The sequence below is a fragment of the Tetrao urogallus genome, assembly GCF_951394365.1.
Source record: "Tetrao urogallus genome assembly, chromosome: 1".
NCBI lineage: Eukaryota > Metazoa > Chordata > Aves > Galliformes > Phasianidae > Tetrao > Tetrao urogallus.
This window is the reverse complement of record NC_136813.1, coordinates 61,878,463-61,896,706: the sequence shown is the minus strand read 5'-3', so window position 1 is coordinate 61,896,706 and position 18,244 is coordinate 61,878,463. Positions and strand designations below refer to the sequence as shown.

The 18,244-nt window shown below is 41.4% G+C and overlaps 1 protein-coding gene across 9 annotated transcripts in view; it reads left to right on the top strand.

The window, feature by feature from the left end:
* Positions 1–12,897, top strand: part of MAP4K4 (mitogen-activated protein kinase kinase kinase kinase 4) — a gene marked incomplete at its 3' end in the record, with an annotated part of 148,434 nt that extends 135,537 nt beyond the window's left edge. For all 9 annotated transcript variants that reach the window (XM_079543609.1, XM_079543604.1, XM_079543606.1 and 6 more), the window contains 7 exons: positions 47–190; positions 4,967–5,101; positions 8,304–8,404; positions 9,153–9,302; positions 9,933–10,092; positions 12,048–12,187; positions 12,814–12,897. In XM_079543609.1, the coding sequence (XP_079399735.1) occupies positions 47–190; positions 4,967–5,101; positions 8,304–8,404; positions 9,153–9,302; positions 9,933–10,092; positions 12,048–12,187; positions 12,814–12,897 (914 nt within the window). The remainder of the gene's footprint in view (positions 1–46; positions 191–4,966; positions 5,102–8,303; positions 8,405–9,152; positions 9,303–9,932; positions 10,093–12,047; positions 12,188–12,813) is intronic.
* Between the last annotated feature and the right edge of the window lie 5,347 nt (positions 12,898–18,244).

Below are 18,244 nucleotides of genomic sequence, written 5' to 3'. Positions count from 1 at the left end.
ATGGAAAATCTGTCTACTAACTTAGATCTCTTTTTGTTTAATTTAGGAGTGAACTTGTTAGTGGGCACGGAAAGTGGTCTGATGCTGCTAGACAGAAGTGGTCAGGGGAAGGTTTATCCACTCATCAATCGAAGAAGATTCCAGCAAATGGATGTACTTGAAGGGCTAAACGTCTTGGTGACAATTTCTGGTAATGTTAACTGTTCTATGTGATTTTTCCTCCATGGCATGGCAAAAATGTTTTCTTGACAGCCTGTGTGTTGAGGGGGAAAGTCTTGACTTGAATGAAGTCAGTGCATTTTCCATCATTTTGCCTCTCTTGAATCTGCAGTATGTTTCTAAGAGTGAATCATTTTTTCCATAGTACCCTGTGCATGCTTGCCCCCTCTCCTTCCTCCTTTTAATATCTTTATAGGTTTGGAGGAAGCATTCTTTTGTCAGAGCTGTACGTTAATGTTTTGTGAAATTTGTAGAAGTGACATTCTACCCCCTCGCTGCAGTTACTTGCAACCTGGCCTCTTTCTAACCAAAACATTATTTGCTCCTGGAGTTTAAAGACAGTTTGTGTGTCTAAATATGTATAATGATAAATGCTCTTGCAAAGTAGATAGTTGAGATTGATGAGAGAGAGAAAGAGAACGTGTGTGTCTAACGGGGTGTGGGGAGTGCAGTATTTGTGCAGTGTGGAAATTGCCATTGTGAGGAGGCAGCTTGAAGCAGCTTTTGGCCTTGCCTCTCACTGGATGCAACTGCAGACGACTCAGCATTGAGAGATGAAGGGCGGTGGTGATTGCTGTGTTTGTTTTGTGTGCACTGATGGAAAATGTGTTTTATAAAGCTCAAGGTTCCAGACTCCTTGGCTCCAAAGAGTTATTGCATAAGGTTATTCTGCCATTAAGTTACTTGATGTGGTGCACTATTAATCTTTCTTCACAGGTGGTGTTCAGCCATTTACTTTATTTTTTGTTTGGTTTGTTTGGGAAATGAGTCTTTGCTATGCTGTGCTATTGAGGGAGAGAATGTTAAACGACATGGACACTGTTTTGCACAGTGGGCCATGTTATTCATTGGAGCCACTAAAAATATTGTTGATGCTTCTGAGCTCATCTTACCCTGCTGGAATTCTCTCCCAACTCTTGTACAAAAGGACACGCAGCTAGACCACGTGTTAGATGTATCACACTAATACAATTGAAATGAGCCATGCCCGTGTTGGTGTTGTCATAGTTAGTTCTAAGCTCCAGCTGTGTTGTGAAGTGTTTAAAAAGAAAAGATGAATCAAGGAGGGTTTAAAAAAAGCAACCTGTCGTGTTTCCACAGTATGTTAAAAATACAAGCTACTTGAAAAGCATCATTTGATAGTTTATTCTGTAGTAGGCCTTATCAACAATTCTATAGTAGACCTTATAAACAAAAATACTGTATAATCCAACTTGTGCAAAATGTGTTGATTTGAACCATACTCTACACAAACAGAAGTGCCTGTGATTAAATCTCGTGTGTAATTGTTTTAGGTTTATTTATGTTTGCGTCAGTCACGATCTGAGAACCCCAACACATCCGTTTTCTTTGTTTCCTTCAGAACTATTGCTTCCTCTGTTAAGACACGCTACATTAACCCTTAAGAAACAGGCTGATCTTGGTCTGTTTTATGGCTTTGTCTCTGCCCCATATCCTGCATTTTATGGGAGGATAGTGAAGTACAAGGCAGGAAAGAGGCATTTCTGCTCAGTCTACATCTCTCCCAGACATATGTTCTATCTGCTTTTTCAGGAATCAATATGTTTATGGTGTCAGTACTTGAGATATGTCACCGCACTGTAAGAAGTTGTGGTGCAGTACGGTTTTGAGGGGAGTGAGTCTAAAATTTGCTTTTAATGTATACTCTTCTGAGTTTGAAAACATGAAACCAATTATTCCTGCAATATAGTTCTCAAATTCAAAACTTACCTTGACAAGAAAGCTTTTGGTACTGAGCTACTACAGCTGGTACAAGAAAACTGTGGGTCAAAGCTGAGTAGCTCATACTGTTGGGAAGCAAAAACATAGTTTTGAATGCTCAGGTAATATACAGTGCTGAGAGTCTTAAGAGTGCTGTAGGAGAGACTAGTGCATACAGAACATGCTCCATTTGTGGTTCCCTAAGTGTTTGTAAGCCCAACTGGCTGATCTGGGCTCTCGGGAATGTAGGGAAGGATGATGGTGTCGAAGAACTGGTTGGAATCTGCATGCTTGGTAATTAAAAACCACACAACAGTAAAAACAAAAGCTCAATATAAGAAAGAAGGCTTTGCATTTGAAATGATGTCTGTGGGTGAACCAGAGCTGGGAGTTTTCAGAGTCAATAATCAGCTTATTTAATGGTTGGAGCAGAGTTTTCTTTCTTATTTCATAGCCATAACAGTTAGACAAGGGAAAAAAGAAGTTGCAGATATTTGAGAGCTGTTTAAATTGAGCGTTGTGGATTTACAAGCAAAAGGATCTAATTCCCCTCTCCAATATAAATATTAAAATCAGTGTAACTCTAAATACATGCATAACTATGTTTATTTAGCTGACCAGTTGTGCTCTTTTCATGTCAGCCTGCTGGAAGGCTGAGGAATTTCCTGTCCTGTGACTTTCCTTGTGGTCTAGACGCTAAAACACAATGGGAACACACTTTAGATATTCTTCTGTTGTTGTTATGAAAATGTTTCCAGCTGGAGAGAAATACCCTGCTGCTCAGCATGTGAACTGGAAAAAAAAAAGTAGCCACGTGCTGGGAAATTCCCATGTGCGCTATTTGGTCTGAGTCTTAAGGTTTACTAAGCTATGGGGAAGCTAAAGTCATAGAAATAACCGGGAGATAATTTGTTCTCCCGATCGACTGGAACTTGTGATAGTTGTGTCCTGTGAGCTCTTCCTTGCCCAGAAGAACAGTGCTTTCTGGTCTGTACTCTTTTTTCTATTCCAATTTTTCTAAATGGACCTCTGTAGCTGTCATTTGCAGTATTTTCACGGGAGGACCTTACTGCTCTGGTCCCACTTCCAGATCTCTAAGAGCTGTGTCAGCAGTGGGATTTTATCCCTTGTCAAATTTGATAAATATGAAGTCAAGCAATAAATCATATGTTCCCTTACTGCCAAATGAGCCATCACGTTTGTAGTAGGGATAAACAAGTTCAGCATGATGTTGCTTCACATTCTGTTGGGTGCCATCAAAGCAAGAGAGGCTTTTTAAATTAAGGAGCAGATCCAGTAGTTGAAAACAGGTCTCCAGTTCCTCTTTAAGCTCAGTGAACAGATTTTCATTTTGTAACTGCCTGTTCTTTTCCCCATGCCCTTCCCCATCAAAGTAATCCCAAAGAAAATTTTTCAGACTGTGTCTTTTATAAGGAGAAAGCTGGAGTCAATGGCACAGCCTGTTTGCAAGCTGTGCATCTGCATGTGCTGCCCCAGCCTTCCCAGCTGCTTTTCCTGAGGAGCCGAGCTGTGTCAGGGGTCCTCTGCCATCAAGGCAAGGGCTAGGTGCCAGCTCTAGGATCCAGCCAAGAACAGCAGGATGCTCTCAATGCTCAGACTTCTTGTCCTGCTGTAACCTGTAACTCCTGATGCCATGTGCTCATCCCCATCAGCTACCGGAGCACTGGCACGGAGCTTTTCCACCGACAAGCTGGGGCCCTGTGGGCATTTCTTATTTCTTTTCCTTGCACAGAGACTTCATGGAGCCTTCCATAATGGTTCCTCATCAGAGCAGAGATGATCTCTCTTCCTTGCCTCCAGCTTCACCTGCAGGACTGTGGTGGCTTTGGACAGCAAAGCAGCTGAAGGAGGAAGAAGGGGGACAAGCTTTGAATATCTGCACTGGAGCCACCTTCTTGCCAGTTCAGCCTGTGCTGTATTGGCCATTAGTTATTAAGGAATCAAAGAACCATAGAATGCTTTGGGTTGGAAGGAACATTAAACACCATCCAGTTCCAAGCCCTTGCCATGGGTATAATTGCCACTCACTAGATCAGGCTGCCCAAGGCCTGATCTGACCTGGCCTTCTCCGGGCAGCCTGTGCCAGTCCCTCACTGCCCTCTGAGGAAAGAATTATTTCTGAACACCTAACGTAATATTGCCCTCTTTTAGTTTAAAGCCATTCTTCCTTGCCCTATTACCATCAGACGATGTAAAAAGTTGCTCTCCCTCCTGCTTATGAGCTCCCTTTAAGTACTGAAAGGCCAGTGAGGTCTCCCCAGAATCAAAAAGAACTGCTGATAAAGTCACTTGCTCTGCATTTGAGGCCTTTTCATATTGCGAGTTACATTCTGAGCAGTGTACAGTACTGTTCAGTGCTGTAAAGTGGTTAAATGCTGGAATGGTTTAGCACTGTTCTTGGTGTACTTTTCCACCAGTTGAATGATAAACAGCCTTAGTAAAAACTTGATCACTTTGTATCTGAGGGTGGTATAAGTGGTGGAAATGTCCTGCTTGCTACCTGTGCAGAAGTTGTAACTTAACGTTCCCTCACCGTATTCTTCTTTCCCATTGCTTCCTCCTTTCAAACCAGTCATACTCTCTTCTACTTGTGCAGATCATTTGGAGCCTCAAATTCTACCTTGCTGTTCTCTTAAAGTTTTGTGCAAATAAGAATTGTTGAGGATCAGCTGTTACCTCAGTGCAGGAATCTGGTGTTTTTGTTGTAGGTGGATAACCCTGTTCAAGTAGAAGCTTTGTCCTAAGAACCAGGCAGCTAAGGAGTTTGTCATTTTAGGTGGTATTACCATGCATCTCTGTCATTATCAGGAAAGCATATCTTTGGGTGGACTCTGGAGTGATACTGGTGTGGACATAAATACTGCATGATATCTAAGTGGTTGCAGCAGTTTCTCCTTCACTGTTCTTTTGTCTTGTTCTGTGGGGATTTTTGTTTGTCAGGGCAGGGTTTTTTAGCACTTAAATTCCTCTGGAAATAAACCATTATTTCTCCCTTTGTGGCTAGGTAAGAAGAACAAGTTGCGAGTTTACTATCTGTCCTGGTTGAGAAATAAAATCCTTCACAATGATCCTGAAGTAGAAAAGAAACAAGGTTGGACAACAGTGGGTGACTTGGAAGGCTGTGTGCACTATAAAGTTGGTAAGTAACGAATGTATCGAGTTGTCGGATAAGAGCTGGCTGAGAAAGAGAATTGCAGTGCATGTAGCTACTGGGTTTAAGATTTGTTTCTGACTATTTTCCTTAGGCCTAAGGACAGATTTTCTGTTGAAACATCAGAATAGATAGCAAGCTATTGGGTTAAACCAAATATGAGATACTGGGCTGTAAACTGGTGCAGGCACAGATTCTCCATCTGCCTTCTTCCTGTTGTGAATGCAACTTTCAGTAGAAGGCTGATAGGGACAGCAGGGGCTTGTGGCATTTCACCACCTCTGTTAAACCCTGGAGATGACAGAGGGACGCTTGTCAACCAGCAGCTGCTCTCTCTACCAACAGGTTTCCCTGTTATTTTATCACGCTGAAATCAAATTCTGGAATGGAGTGAAAAACATCTCATTTTCAATGTAGATTTTTAAGACTGGTGGAGAAAAAAAAAAAAGAGTGTGGGAGGAAGAAGCAAGCCCAGTTAGTGCATGAGCTTTGGGGAGGCATCTGGGAACAGAAGCATATGTTTAACTTCAGGATGATTCATTGATTCCCTTTAGCTCATGAATTTTCCTAATGCTGTCTCAGATCCACTGCAGTACAGTTGTGGGATTATGGGGATGAAGTGTGTTTTCACGAGGAAGGCACCTTTTGAGTGCCCTTAAGTTGCTTGAATGGATTTGGCTGTAGAAGCTTCCACAACAGCTAGTCAAAGACACATCACATTTTTGCCATGTGCAGTGAGCCTGCTGCCCTGCAGGTGGGGATATGAACTAAGAGCTCTTCCTTATGCTCAGTGTCCTGATGCATCTTAATGGACCCCGGGTGTTGCATTTGGTTTGGTTTTCCCCTAAGAGCCAGCTCAGTTCCTTTCAAGCCCTGTCAGTCAGTGTAGAGCAGCAGCAGTCAGACTGAGCTGTTTCTTTCTGTCATGCACGCGCTCTTGCAGAAGAGCATAATCAATAACTATTGCATTAAGTGACTGCTGAACCTTGAGCTTGACCCCAAAAACAATTAATAATGTACTTCTCTAGTATCATATCCCAGGGTGTCAGCAGCATAATGAAGTGGTCTGTTAACAATACATTAACAGCTATAGAAAGGAGGCTTTCCAGTAGGGAAGCGTGAGAAACAAAGAGCATTCTTTTCCAGATGAAGGGTGATTTGTTGCAGCCTGGCACTGAACTTCCCTCTGAGCTGAAAACATACAGTAGACTTCTTCAGGTAGTGAGAGGGCCCTTTGGCAGCTGTGCCTCAGTTCCCAAGAAGGATGAGCCCTGTGAATAGTTGTGCTTACAGACTGGAGGTTGCCAGTGAGGCAGCTGGCACTGGTCGCTTCCTTGTCTCTTTGATGCAGTGGCGTTTCAGACATCAAGCTGAAGTGGTATTTATGGCTCTCAGTTGCTTCAGGCAACTTTTGGCTCCTCTCAGTGATTAATTGCTCTTTTGAAACTTAAGATTTGGGTGAATTCCCAGATAGCACCCAGAGCAAAGAGTGAGGATTATCAAAGGTTTCCTTTCAGAGATAAGGTGATTTTGTTCAATATCCCCTTCTTCCCCAAGAAAATATTCCAAGAAGTCTTGCAAGCCAGACAAGACTGAACAAAAGCTCTATTTTTTCCGTCGGTACAGCTGTGGAGGTTGAGAGGCTTTTTTTGTCTGCTGAAGTGTCAAGTCTTCTAACACTTAAAGCTCAGTATTCTTGCTTCCCTGCAGAATAAAAGGGGGAGCAAGTAATAGCTTTGTCTCCCTCCTGCCTACCAATAGATTGCAACTGCAGGCTTTTACAGTAGGTAAGATAGCTGAAATACGTTAAATAGTACTTACTAAAGAAATGTTTTTCTCACAAGTCTGAGATTCTTCGCTTCAGCCCTTTTTCAAAATCAATTTTGGTTAGGAGATAATAATGGCAGGTGGAGATGTAGGGATTTACTCATTGTTTTCAAAAAGCATTCCACTCCTCTAATACTTGAAGAGATAGAGAAAGCCTCCCGAGATAAGTGTAATCCAAATAATGTTTTTTTTCATTCTTCTCCTCCAAAAAGAGCACCAGAAACAGGTTAACAAACCTCAGTATTCTAAAAGTCCTTACAATCTCTTCCTGCACGAATGAAAATGGCAGCTGCAAATGCAGATCCAGCGACACTAATTGAATGGCAGTTTCTAAACGTTCAGTTCCCTCCTACGAAAATAAAATAAAGTAGTAGTAAACAGAGCTTTTTGAGATGGTTACATTTGCCAGCTGTTTGACTGGCAACAGAAAGATATGCAAGAATTTGCAAGTCATCCATGTCGTGACCTACGTTAATTCTGATCAATTCTGTGATTATTTTTCAAGTCTTTGGTGTAGTTCTTCCTTGAAGCATTTTGTGGCTGAAATGCTACAATTGTTGCTTTTGTCAAATGAGAAAAAAAAGAAAAGATTGCAAAATGTTGTTGTTTCTGAGCTGTCCCTGAGAAACTCCTGACTCCTTAACACCTCTAAAAACTTTTCCATTCCTTAGGCAGAAGGTAAAATTTGTCACCAGAATTGTCACTAAGGTGACTTGAGCTCATGTTTTACTTGAGAATTAGAGGTAAGGTCAGTTGGAGACAGCTCAGGTAGTACAACTTGTTTGCATTCGGTCAGCTACCTGTTTCCTTTAAACTATTATCTGAGGGAAGAGCTTTTTGTCAGCCACCTACTTATTTTCTGTGAAATTTTTGATAACGGTTTTTCTTTTGGGCAATGAACGACAAAAAAGCCACCTTTTGTTTTTTGAAATGGACTCATTTCTCAACTTTTCACTTCAGTTCCCTTTTTCCCCTCCTTTTCTCTGGGGAATTGTTCCATCAGCTCAAAATACCACTCCCGGTGCTGTGACTGTGATTGCCAATACACTACCACAGTCATTGGCTTCTTTTATTGGAAACGTCCCTGCCTGAAAACTGTTTTCTTGATGAGCTAGCACAGTCTAATGTGGAAAGAAAAGCGTAAATAAATGTGTACTGGCTAGGTAATAGAAAGCGTGATGACAGGTTCAGTTACTGACAGCAGTAACAATTTTGGTGGTATAAATGTGTCAAAATACTTAGCTGCTTAGAAATAGCAATTCTAAAATGAAGCATTAGTAAAAACCTTCAAACATGTGTAAATATGGGGAACTCGCGTCACTTTCCGATTACTGAATTAATTTTTGTTTTGGTTTAATTTCAGTAAAATATGAAAGAATCAAATTCTTGGTAATTGCATTGAAGAGTTCTGTGGAAGTCTATGCATGGGCACCAAAGCCATACCACAAATTTATGGCCTTTAAGGTAACAATATATTTCAGCCATCTGTTGGGTTTTCACATATTGAGTTACAGTTGCCCCTTTTACAAAAGTGGTGTGACGGACAGTTTGTCACGGCTGTGGTCCAGCTTCTTGGGTAAATCTGCCTTGAATTTCTTACATTTTCAGTTACGGATGAGGGAGGGTTGGCTCTGAGAGGCATTGTATTTAGAATGCTGAATTGCAACCATGCATAAATGAATGTTCAAAATGACACAAAATCACAGCAGTTTGTATCCTTGCTATAAATAAAACACGAAGCCAAGAGAAGCGAGCTGAGTCTAAGCATCTTCATGTGAGCAGAAGATGTCATTAGATTATGTTCAGCTTTGTTATCTTTTGAATACAGCAAGAATGAATTTAGCTGCCTCGGTGTAATTACCAAACTGATTTGCAGACAATCAGTTACTGCCGGTTGTGCAGATTGAAGTAAATGCTCCAGGAGTATCAAATTGCTCTCGCGAAAGTTCAAGGTGATTCTTACTGAAAACAAACAGACGACAGAAGTAAACCCCAGGGAATAGAGTGTGTAATATTACATGATTGAAATGCAGCAGGGTGCTGAGCGATCTCTCCTTGTCTGTGGAAGATGTTAGCCTCTAACTGCTCTGGTGGATGGAGCAAAGGCCTACTGGAGGAGTAGACTAATCAGTTGTGCATTAACAGCATGCTCTTATAAAACCTATCGAGGTCCTAAACAGGAAAGTAAATCTCACTGATTGTTTTCTTGCAGTCATTTGGTGAATTGGTACATAAGCCATTGCTGGTGGATCTAACTGTAGAAGAGGGTCAGAGACTAAAAGTCATTTATGGCTCCTGTGCTGGCTTCCATGCTGTTGATGTGGATTCGGGATCAGTCTACGATATTTATCTACCAACACATGTAAGAGTTCTTCCTGGGGTGGGGGAGTTTCTTTCCTTCTGGTTTTCCCCTCCCTCCTTTTTCTCAGATGAAAAATGTGCCAGGCTGTCCCTGTGCAAAGTGGGAGCGGGTGGAGGGGGACAAACAAATGTGGCTTAGAGCCTTGGGCCTTGTCCTGTGTCCTGTCCTCAGGGTCATTGTATCTCCTTGCCTGGGAGCTGCCTGCTCAGATCTGGGTTTCAGGGGTGATAGTTAGATGGCTGAGTGCATAGCACATAGTCAGCTGCAGGGAAGGTGGCAGTATGAGTTATATGACTGCCTTCTGATAATATTCAGCAGGCTTGGCAAAGGCCATGTGGCTTCATCTCTTGCTGTGGAAATGGGCACTCCTACCGAGAAGTTCATCTTTCCTGTTTTCAGATGTCTGCCTTAAGATGAAAGAATTCATTCCCTAAAGTTTTCTAATTATCTGCTGTTGCTGTGTAGGGTGTCTAAGTTGAAGGGAGAGCTAGCACTTCTGGTGTGCATCCTTGATCTGCTATCGGACAAAAATCAGAATTCACCTAGGCCTTTCCCCCACCATGGGCTCTAAAGTATTAAAATTAAAAAAAAAAAACAAAAACAACTTTGTCTTCATTTCTGTCTCTTTAGATCCAGAGCAGTATCCAACCTCATGCAATCATAATTCTCCCAAATACGGATGGAATGGAGCTACTGGTCTGCTATGAGGATGAAGGAGTTTATGTAAACACATATGGAAGGATCACCAAGGATGTGGTTCTGCAATGGGGAGAAATGCCAACGTCAGTTGGTAAGTGCCCTGAGAGAATCAAGTGTAATATGCTGTGAGAAAGTGGGAGTGCATGTGGGCAGAAAGAAAATGCATCAGGTTTGACCTCAGATTCAGAAGCAGCGATGCTGTGATGTTGCTGAAAAACAGCTGTGCAAAGTTTGGAGGAATCGTATGAATCCATTTCATGTTGAGTTTTTTAGAACAAGATCCAAGGAAACGTGTGGACTTCAGGAATAAAAAACTCCTTTATTATACAACATGATCCAGTCCATTACAGAATTTTTCCTAGACAGCAACAAAATTAGAAAAACCATTAACTATAAAGATGTGTAAGGTGACACACAGGATATTATTACAGGTTGATGACAGTCTATCTGATTTGTTGGATTTATTCTAATTTATCTGCAGATTGCTTATCTATCTTTGCATGAAAGTGTTGGTATAGCCTGTTGGTATAGGTGCTCTTGCTGCCTATGCTGCCTTATTTCAGTGCTGAATGTGGCATGGGCTGTGATTACACCTTTGTTTTGTTGTGCGAACACATTGAGTTTGCTTGTTTTGGAATGGATACATGGACCAGTAATTACTGCTCAAGTTACTGCTGCTGTAAGAGCAACATGGGAAAAGGAAATTTAAAAAGTTTTATGCGTGGCATGTTCACTCTGCTGCATTTAACTCTTGACTAGATCTGAAAGCAAGCATATTCTATCAACTGGCAAATTGTAGAGCCCTGGGGACTGAAGTGGCTGTGAAGTAAATGGCACAGAGGCAGTTGATACCATCAGAATATCTCATCTGACAATTCTGATAAAATGTTTGGCTCAGTTATCACTAGTGACATATGTAAAAATATTCTGGCACAACGGCATATGTGTTGGTATAGACATGTGTTGTACCGTAGCAGATAATTTGGCTTAATTTCACTGAAAATTAATGTGAAAAAAAGATAACATAAATGGGAAAGTATTATGAAATTAAATCTTTTTAAATTTTCCTTGCTAAGATCTGTTGTGCTTCTTTTTATTTTTTTCTGTTCAGTATGCATACAAATCAGAGGCAACAGCTTATTCTTCACTAAGTTCCCATATGTTATTTTTGGCAGCATTCTTAAGACTATCCATCAAATTTCTTTCTGAATATACCTTTTCATAATGCTGCTGCCTTTCTCCTTCATTCAGTTTTTAATGCTACCAGGAACAGATTTTTTCCTCATGCCAGTACTAATCTGTTTTCCCCAGTGATACCCTGAGGAATAAATGCTCGTTTTTAATTTATTTGTGTGTGAAGGAAAGCAGAAGGACAAATAATAGTACTTCCACTTGGAGAGCTTAATATGAACTTTTTTTAAAATATGCAGAGTACTTGTCAGGCCAGCTGGCTTTTTTGGGAAGGAAAGCAGATTTTTGAAGCATTATTCCTATTAAAGGCGGCTAGCAGGTTTTTTTTTTCCTTCTTTTTTCCTAATTTTTCCATTCTGTCTCTTTCTCTTTTGCCAACAAACTCCTTCAAAGCAAGGAATTGACACTGTAAGACACTGAAATGGTTCTGGGGATGTTCTGGAGCGGATAGGCTTTGTCTGTTTCAACTTTGGGTTCTGTTTTTTCCTTGTCGACACCTAATTAACCTGTCTCATTGCCAAACTTGGGAGGAAAAATCTTTGTAAAACTCAGTGTTCCTTCCATTAATTGGAAAGCTTCTATTGTGTCATGTGTGCTCAGGCACAAAATACATTACTAACATGGACAGCTCGTGTGGTAATAAAAGGAAAAAAAAGGATATTTTGGGGGCAGTGCTGTGAAAATGCTGACGGCTGAAATAGCGCTCTGAGCATTTGTGTGTTTTTACGGTGTGCGCAGGCAAGTCATTGTTAATTACAGTGTTTAAATATATTCCCCTGCTTTTTTAAAAAGTTACTCTGTGTTGCCCTCTACCTGTGCTAACCGGCTGTGTTGTACTGTGTTTTTTCTCCACAGCATATATTCGATCCAATCAGATTATGGGCTGGGGAGAAAAAGCGATCGAAATACGCTCGGTAGAAACTGGACACTTGGACGGTGTGTTCATGCACAAAAGGGCACAAAGACTCAAGTTCTTATGTGAACGTAATGACAAGGTATAATCCACCCCCACCCCTGTTTCTTGCCGAGATGATAAACGCGTACTTTAAGCTGGTGCTTGCAGTGAGTTGGCCCCAACCAGCAGCCAAACACTCCTTTCTCACGTGGAATGGGGAGAAAATAAAAGGAGTGTGAAAGGACTTATGGATCAAGATAAAGACACCTTAATAAGGAAAGCAAAAGCTTGGCTGTGCAAGCCAAGCGTAATAAGGAATTCATCAGTTTCTTCCCATTACAATGATGTCCTCATTCCTCCTCCTTTCTGCCAACTTTTCTTGCCGAGCATGCTTTCCCATACAGTATGGGATATCTCTTTGGTCATTTGGGGTCCACCATCCAGGTGTTACCCTCTCCCAGTCTTTGGGGGTAAGGAGCCTGGTAAGAAAGCCTTGATGCTGCGTGAGCACTGTTTGTCAGCAGCCAAAACACCAGTGTATTAGCAGTGCTCTTTTAGCCATGAGTGCAAAGCTCAGTACCGTATAGGATGCAGTGAATGAAGTCAGCTCCATCTCAGCCAGACCCAGTACTGAGCTTTACAGAACTGTAATGGCACTGTAGATGTCACAGGCAGCAAATACAAAGGAAAATCTCTGCTTCCTTACCTTTTTTCTTTTCTTCACAGGTTTTCTTTGCCTCCGTACGGTCAGGTGGAAGCAGTCAAGTATATTTCATGACCCTTGGCAGGACTTCTCTTCTGAGCTGGTAGAAGCAGTGGGCTTTGGCAAGGAATTGCTGACATCCAGAGTCTGAGATCTTCATAACTCGGAATTATTTTCAACTGGAGTACAGACCTGCACTAATGCAGCACTCTGTGTAAATGTGTGTGCAGGCATCACTGGTGTTAGGTTTCTTTTTGTTTTTCAACTGAGGCTGCGAGGCAGCTGGTGCTGTAAAGATATTGCCATCAGGTGCTACAGTGTCTTTGAGGTTTGGGATCATGCTAGAAAGCTACAGGTCTTTTTTTGCCTTCAGCTCCAGGATTCCTAGGCTTTGAAGGACTCTGTTTGTTAGTGTTAAAACAGAGGGGGGGAAAAAAAGGAAAACAAAACAGATTTACCATGAACATGCTGTTGAGTGGACAGGAGGCAGGCAAGAGAAGGTGAGAAGTGGTGTAGAGAGTCAGAAAGGCTGAAACAGAAGGGCAGATCTAGTCTATCTAGTAATGTTAACAATGTATTTAATTGACATTTCTTTTTTTGTAATGTGACAATATGTGGACGAAGAGGAAGGTGCAGGTTTTAAGAAGTTAATATTTATAAAATGTGAAAGATGCAGTGACTAGGATGGAGAACTTCTTGGGGACAGGGAGGGTGGGATGGGGTCAGGGTGGAATTCTTGTTTTTTTTTTTTTTGTTTCTGCAGTTTCCTTTTGGCCTGGCCAATAACTTTAGTCATTTTCTGTGTACCAGATATTGCCTGAAACATGTGCAGATGGTTAAAAAAGGAAAAAAGGAAAAAAAAAAGGAAAAAAAAAAGGAAAAAAAAAGAGAAAAAAAGTTCATTTTCTATAATGATTCTGTGTTAGGCCAGAACTTGGTTATGTCACAGTATTAGCACTGCCTCAGTTAAAGGTTTAATTTTTGTTTAAACCTAGAAGTGCAACAACAGTTTTACCACAGTCTGCACTCGCAGAACTAAAAAAAAAAAAAAAAAGAAAAAAAAAGAAATAAAATCCAAACTACATATGTTTATTTTTTGTGCCTACCTCATTGTTTTTAATGCGTAAAAGAAAAGAGGTGGTTTAGTTTATACATTTTTAGATGAAAACCATTAATGTCTAATTTAATCTTAATACCAAAACTACCAGATTGAAAGGTTTCTGACTGTTATCGTGTAGCAAGTTTCAGCAGGAGGAGAGAGTGGGCCGTTGGGGCAATAGTGGTAGCGTTATGGCAGTGAGACACTGATTATTGTAATTTGCTGACTAAATTTGGAAAGCAGGCGTTTTTCTAAACCAGTTTCATCCTTAATAGAAGTCTGAATTTAGCCTAAAACCGGAGGTTTCACTCTTCTAACATGTGGGCTTAGCAACAGGCAGGTAAATAACTAGGCTAGTTCTATAAACTGTTAAATGTTGTAGGAAACATTTTGGGGCGGTGATGTTTTTCTTTTTTAAGAATGCAATGCACTAAAACTCTTTTAAGAATGTAGTTAATACTGCTTATTCATAAAAACAACGTATACTTGTGTTTAGATGTAAGATCCCAGCTCTGGCTTTTTTCTTTCTTTTTTTTTTTTTTTTTTTTTTTTTTTAAGTCAGTTTTATTTTATTAATAAGTTCTGACATTTGTAATAAATGTCTTGAGAGTAATAATTTGTTTAATGGCTACATGTTCATTACTTGAGAAAACCTTGAGTGTATAATAATCTGTTGGTGATGTAATAATGCACAGTGTCATGATTCAGCCATTTTTATTTTCGTTTTGTTTTTTAATTATTATTATTATTATTATTATTCCTTTGGTGGGGTACTTTGTCGACAGCTGCCTTAAGCTGTTCATTCAGTGAACAGGCTCTCAGTGTTCCGTGGGCTTTGTCTTCTGCTACGTTGAACTTTCTCTCCTGGCATGGCAGGTAGGGCTTTTCCAGCACGTGTGCTCCGGCCAGCCGGCGCCCAGCCGCGAGCACGAGCTGTGCGGAGCTGAGACTCAGCCAACTTTCTTTTGATATCAATCCGACTGCTGTAAATCCTTCAAACCCAAGCAGCGTTTCTGCTGAAGGCTCCTTCGAACGTCACAGACAGTGTAAGAGTGAGTGGTAGATGCGTACCACGAGTGCATGTACACACACCCACACACCCCACACACCAAAAGAGTTAAAACTCAAGAAAGCCTTACGTTTGCTGGCAGAGGAGTACGTAGAAATATTTTTTTTAACCGTGTGACTTTTGGATAGCGTTGAAGGTGAAGGATGTGTTCTTTCCATGCCTGGCGCGGTCAGCCAGAGGAACGATGAACCTTTTGTACTCTCATGAACTAAAGGGGACTCGAGAAGCAACGCGGGTGTAATCACACATCGGCCCTGTAGTGTAGCTTACCCCAGCTGATTTGACCCAATGTCAGTCTGCGTGATTTAACTCTTCCAGCGCTCTGTGCTCCAAAATCAATGTAGTCCTTGAAAGCTGATGCTGTTCTCCCAGAGGAAGATGCTCCTGTGCTGTTAGGGATTCCCGGGTCACGGATGCACGCTGTTGGCGTTGGGAGGCTCCCGGTGGGAAGCTCCCTCTGTCTTTGTCTCCATAGAAGTGCCAGGACAGCAACATGGCAAGGTAAACCCAGTATTACAAAACCACTACGTATACAGACATCGAACTCTAAACAGTGCTTTTGTAAGCAAAGAAGAAAAGAAGCTCCTAGGTTTAGTTTTAAGCTTTAATAAGTAATAATTTTCTGTATCTTTAAGTCAAAGTAACCCTAACTTGTATGACTGCAGTGTTTTTATTTTTTATCTTATGCACATGTTATGTTGGAGAAAATGTTTACAAAAATGGTTTTGTTACACTAATGTGCATCACATATTTATGGTTTATTTGAAAGTGATTTTTGTGGGTTTTTTAGTTTTTCATAGTAGTAGTAGTACACTTTTTGTGATTTATAACCCCAGGTTCTGCTGATTATAAAGATGCTAAACAATACTACAAAATGACAAACTGCATTAAAATTACTAATCGTAGAGCTGCAAAGCAGACTGGTGACAAGTAAAACACTCAGCCTTTTTTTTGCAGTGCTATCTAACTTGTCTTCTGTGTATTATGGAAATTACTGTTTTTTCCCCGTTTTTCCTTAAATAAAGTCAAATTGACACCTGTCGTATGTGGAAAGTATTTTGAATATCTGCTGGCTGCAGAAATCAAGCTGCATGTTGCCCAGTTGCTTGCGTAAGAACAAAAGCCTTATTGTCAAATCTCTTAATTTTGTGGAGACTTTGACAACAAACTTGGGCTTTTGAGGGCTTTTTTAATTCTTTTTTTCTTTTTCTTTTTCTTTTTTTTTTTTTTTTTTTGCAGAAAGCCCTATCTCGTGGTGCAATTGCTCTTTTGAGAATTACTTTTCCTTTAAGAAAAAAAAAAGAAAAAAGAAAAAAGAAGCTTAGAAACACTGGTATGTGGCCAGCGGCTTGGGAAGAGATGTTGCCCAAAGGACAACCTGGAAGTGCTGTGTACATGCCCTCCCACCTCCCTCCAGCCCTCAGCATTGGTGGCTGGGAATGGGATAATGCTAAGGAAGTGGCATGAGCTGGAGACCTGGGCCAGATTCCCCATGGTCTAAAAGCACAGATCCAAGAAATTGGCCAGGCTTTCTGAGCACCGAGCCCTGAGTACTGGGCAGGTTTGATGCAAGGCTGCTGTGTGTGCCAGCAGAGTTCCCGTTAACCTTTGTGCATATTTTCCACCACGGACCATGTCTGTTTTTCTCAGTGGAGATAAGCAGCAGATGTTTCCTTCTGCATAGGCTGCTCTCTGCTGGAGGAGGGGGCAACTTGCATTCCCGGCCTCCAGCCTTCCCACCAGCTTTCATCTTTTGAAGGCAAGGGGATGTTGTGACCTGAAACACATTCCAGGGTTTTCTTTGCTTCCTGCAGACAAAGGTATCTGAAACCCTCGAGCTTTCCGCTTCTGTGCATATCAGATACCAAGAGAGGCTGAACTGAGAGAGCCTTGTGGGCCAGCAAGCTGCTCTTGCAGCTGCCAGCTTTCCTTCATTGTCTTTCACCAGCTGAATACTTCACTGAGTTAGAATGCTTTTTGGATAGTCAAGCACAAAAGCATCTGGATCCAGCAGCCCTAAGGGTTTGGGGTGACACCGGCCATACCATGCAACACTTCCATGCTCCTGTGAAAGAGTGTGCAACAGGAAGATGGAGATTAAAGATGAGGGCGTTTAAGCAGCTGATCTCTGTGGGGCTTGGGTAGGTGGCACTGATGAGACAGGCCCAAGAGAGGAACACAGAACATAAAGGAACAAAATGGTCAAAGGCATCAGCTTTGCTGAAAGTAGAGTGAAGGCATCCAGATGGTGGCCCATTTCTCACCCGAGTTCAGCATGGAGAGTAGCACCTGGTGCAAGGAGCTGGAGGTTTGTGCCTCTTTTACACAAGCTAAAGGCTCAGAAAATGCCTTCTGTGATTAAAAAACAATTATTTTGATGCTTAAGATGGCTATTTTGATGTATAGGGATCACCCAGCTATAGGCATTAACTCCACTGCAGCCTTAAGCATCTGTTAACTTCAAACATAAACACAGCCATAGCCCCCATTCTCCAGGCTTTTAGTTGTATTCTAACCTCTGTGGAATGCTTTAGTCCCAAACCTGAAGGCAGACTTGTGGTGATGGGGCCTACGCTAATGCAGAGCTCACATGGAGGAGCTCAGCTGGGGGAGCTGCAGCCGTGTGTGTGCAGAAGCTCTGTCTGAAGATCTGTCTCACTGGACTTCATGAAATCCCAGACCTCCCCAGATCAAATCACAAAAACTTCTGGAAAATCCAAGTGGAAATTTTCTCCATGTTTCGGTAATGAAATTAACTGAAAGACAGGAAGAGAGGATGAACTGGCAAAGAACATTAAAATGCAAAGTATGTAATTACAGACTCGCAGTTGTAATGACTCCAATGGTTATCAGAGAAAAAAAGTATAAAAGGAGAATAAATTATTTCAGGGCATAAAGAATCAGTTATGGGTAATTAAGCTGCAATTATCATTACTATGCTGCTATGATAGGTTTTTTTTTAAAGCTATTTTTTCTAAAATGGAGTAATGTGGGTTAGGCGTGCGTTCGTTTATTGTCTGCCATTCCAATAAAAGCGTTTTCTAGAGTTTTTTCAAAATGTACCAGTGGAGGAATCTCGGTTTTCTGCTAATGAAAGCACTGGGTTCCCTTTATGAAGTGATTTATTTCGCATCACACAGTGTTCAGTGGCATCATTCAAACTAAGGCTCAGGGAAGTGCATTAACTCATGCGTACCATCAAGCACGTAGCCCAGCAGCCAGCTTCAGTTGGGTTCTTCGCATGCTTAACACTGAGTGATTTGGTGAATTGGCAGTTCCAGTCTCT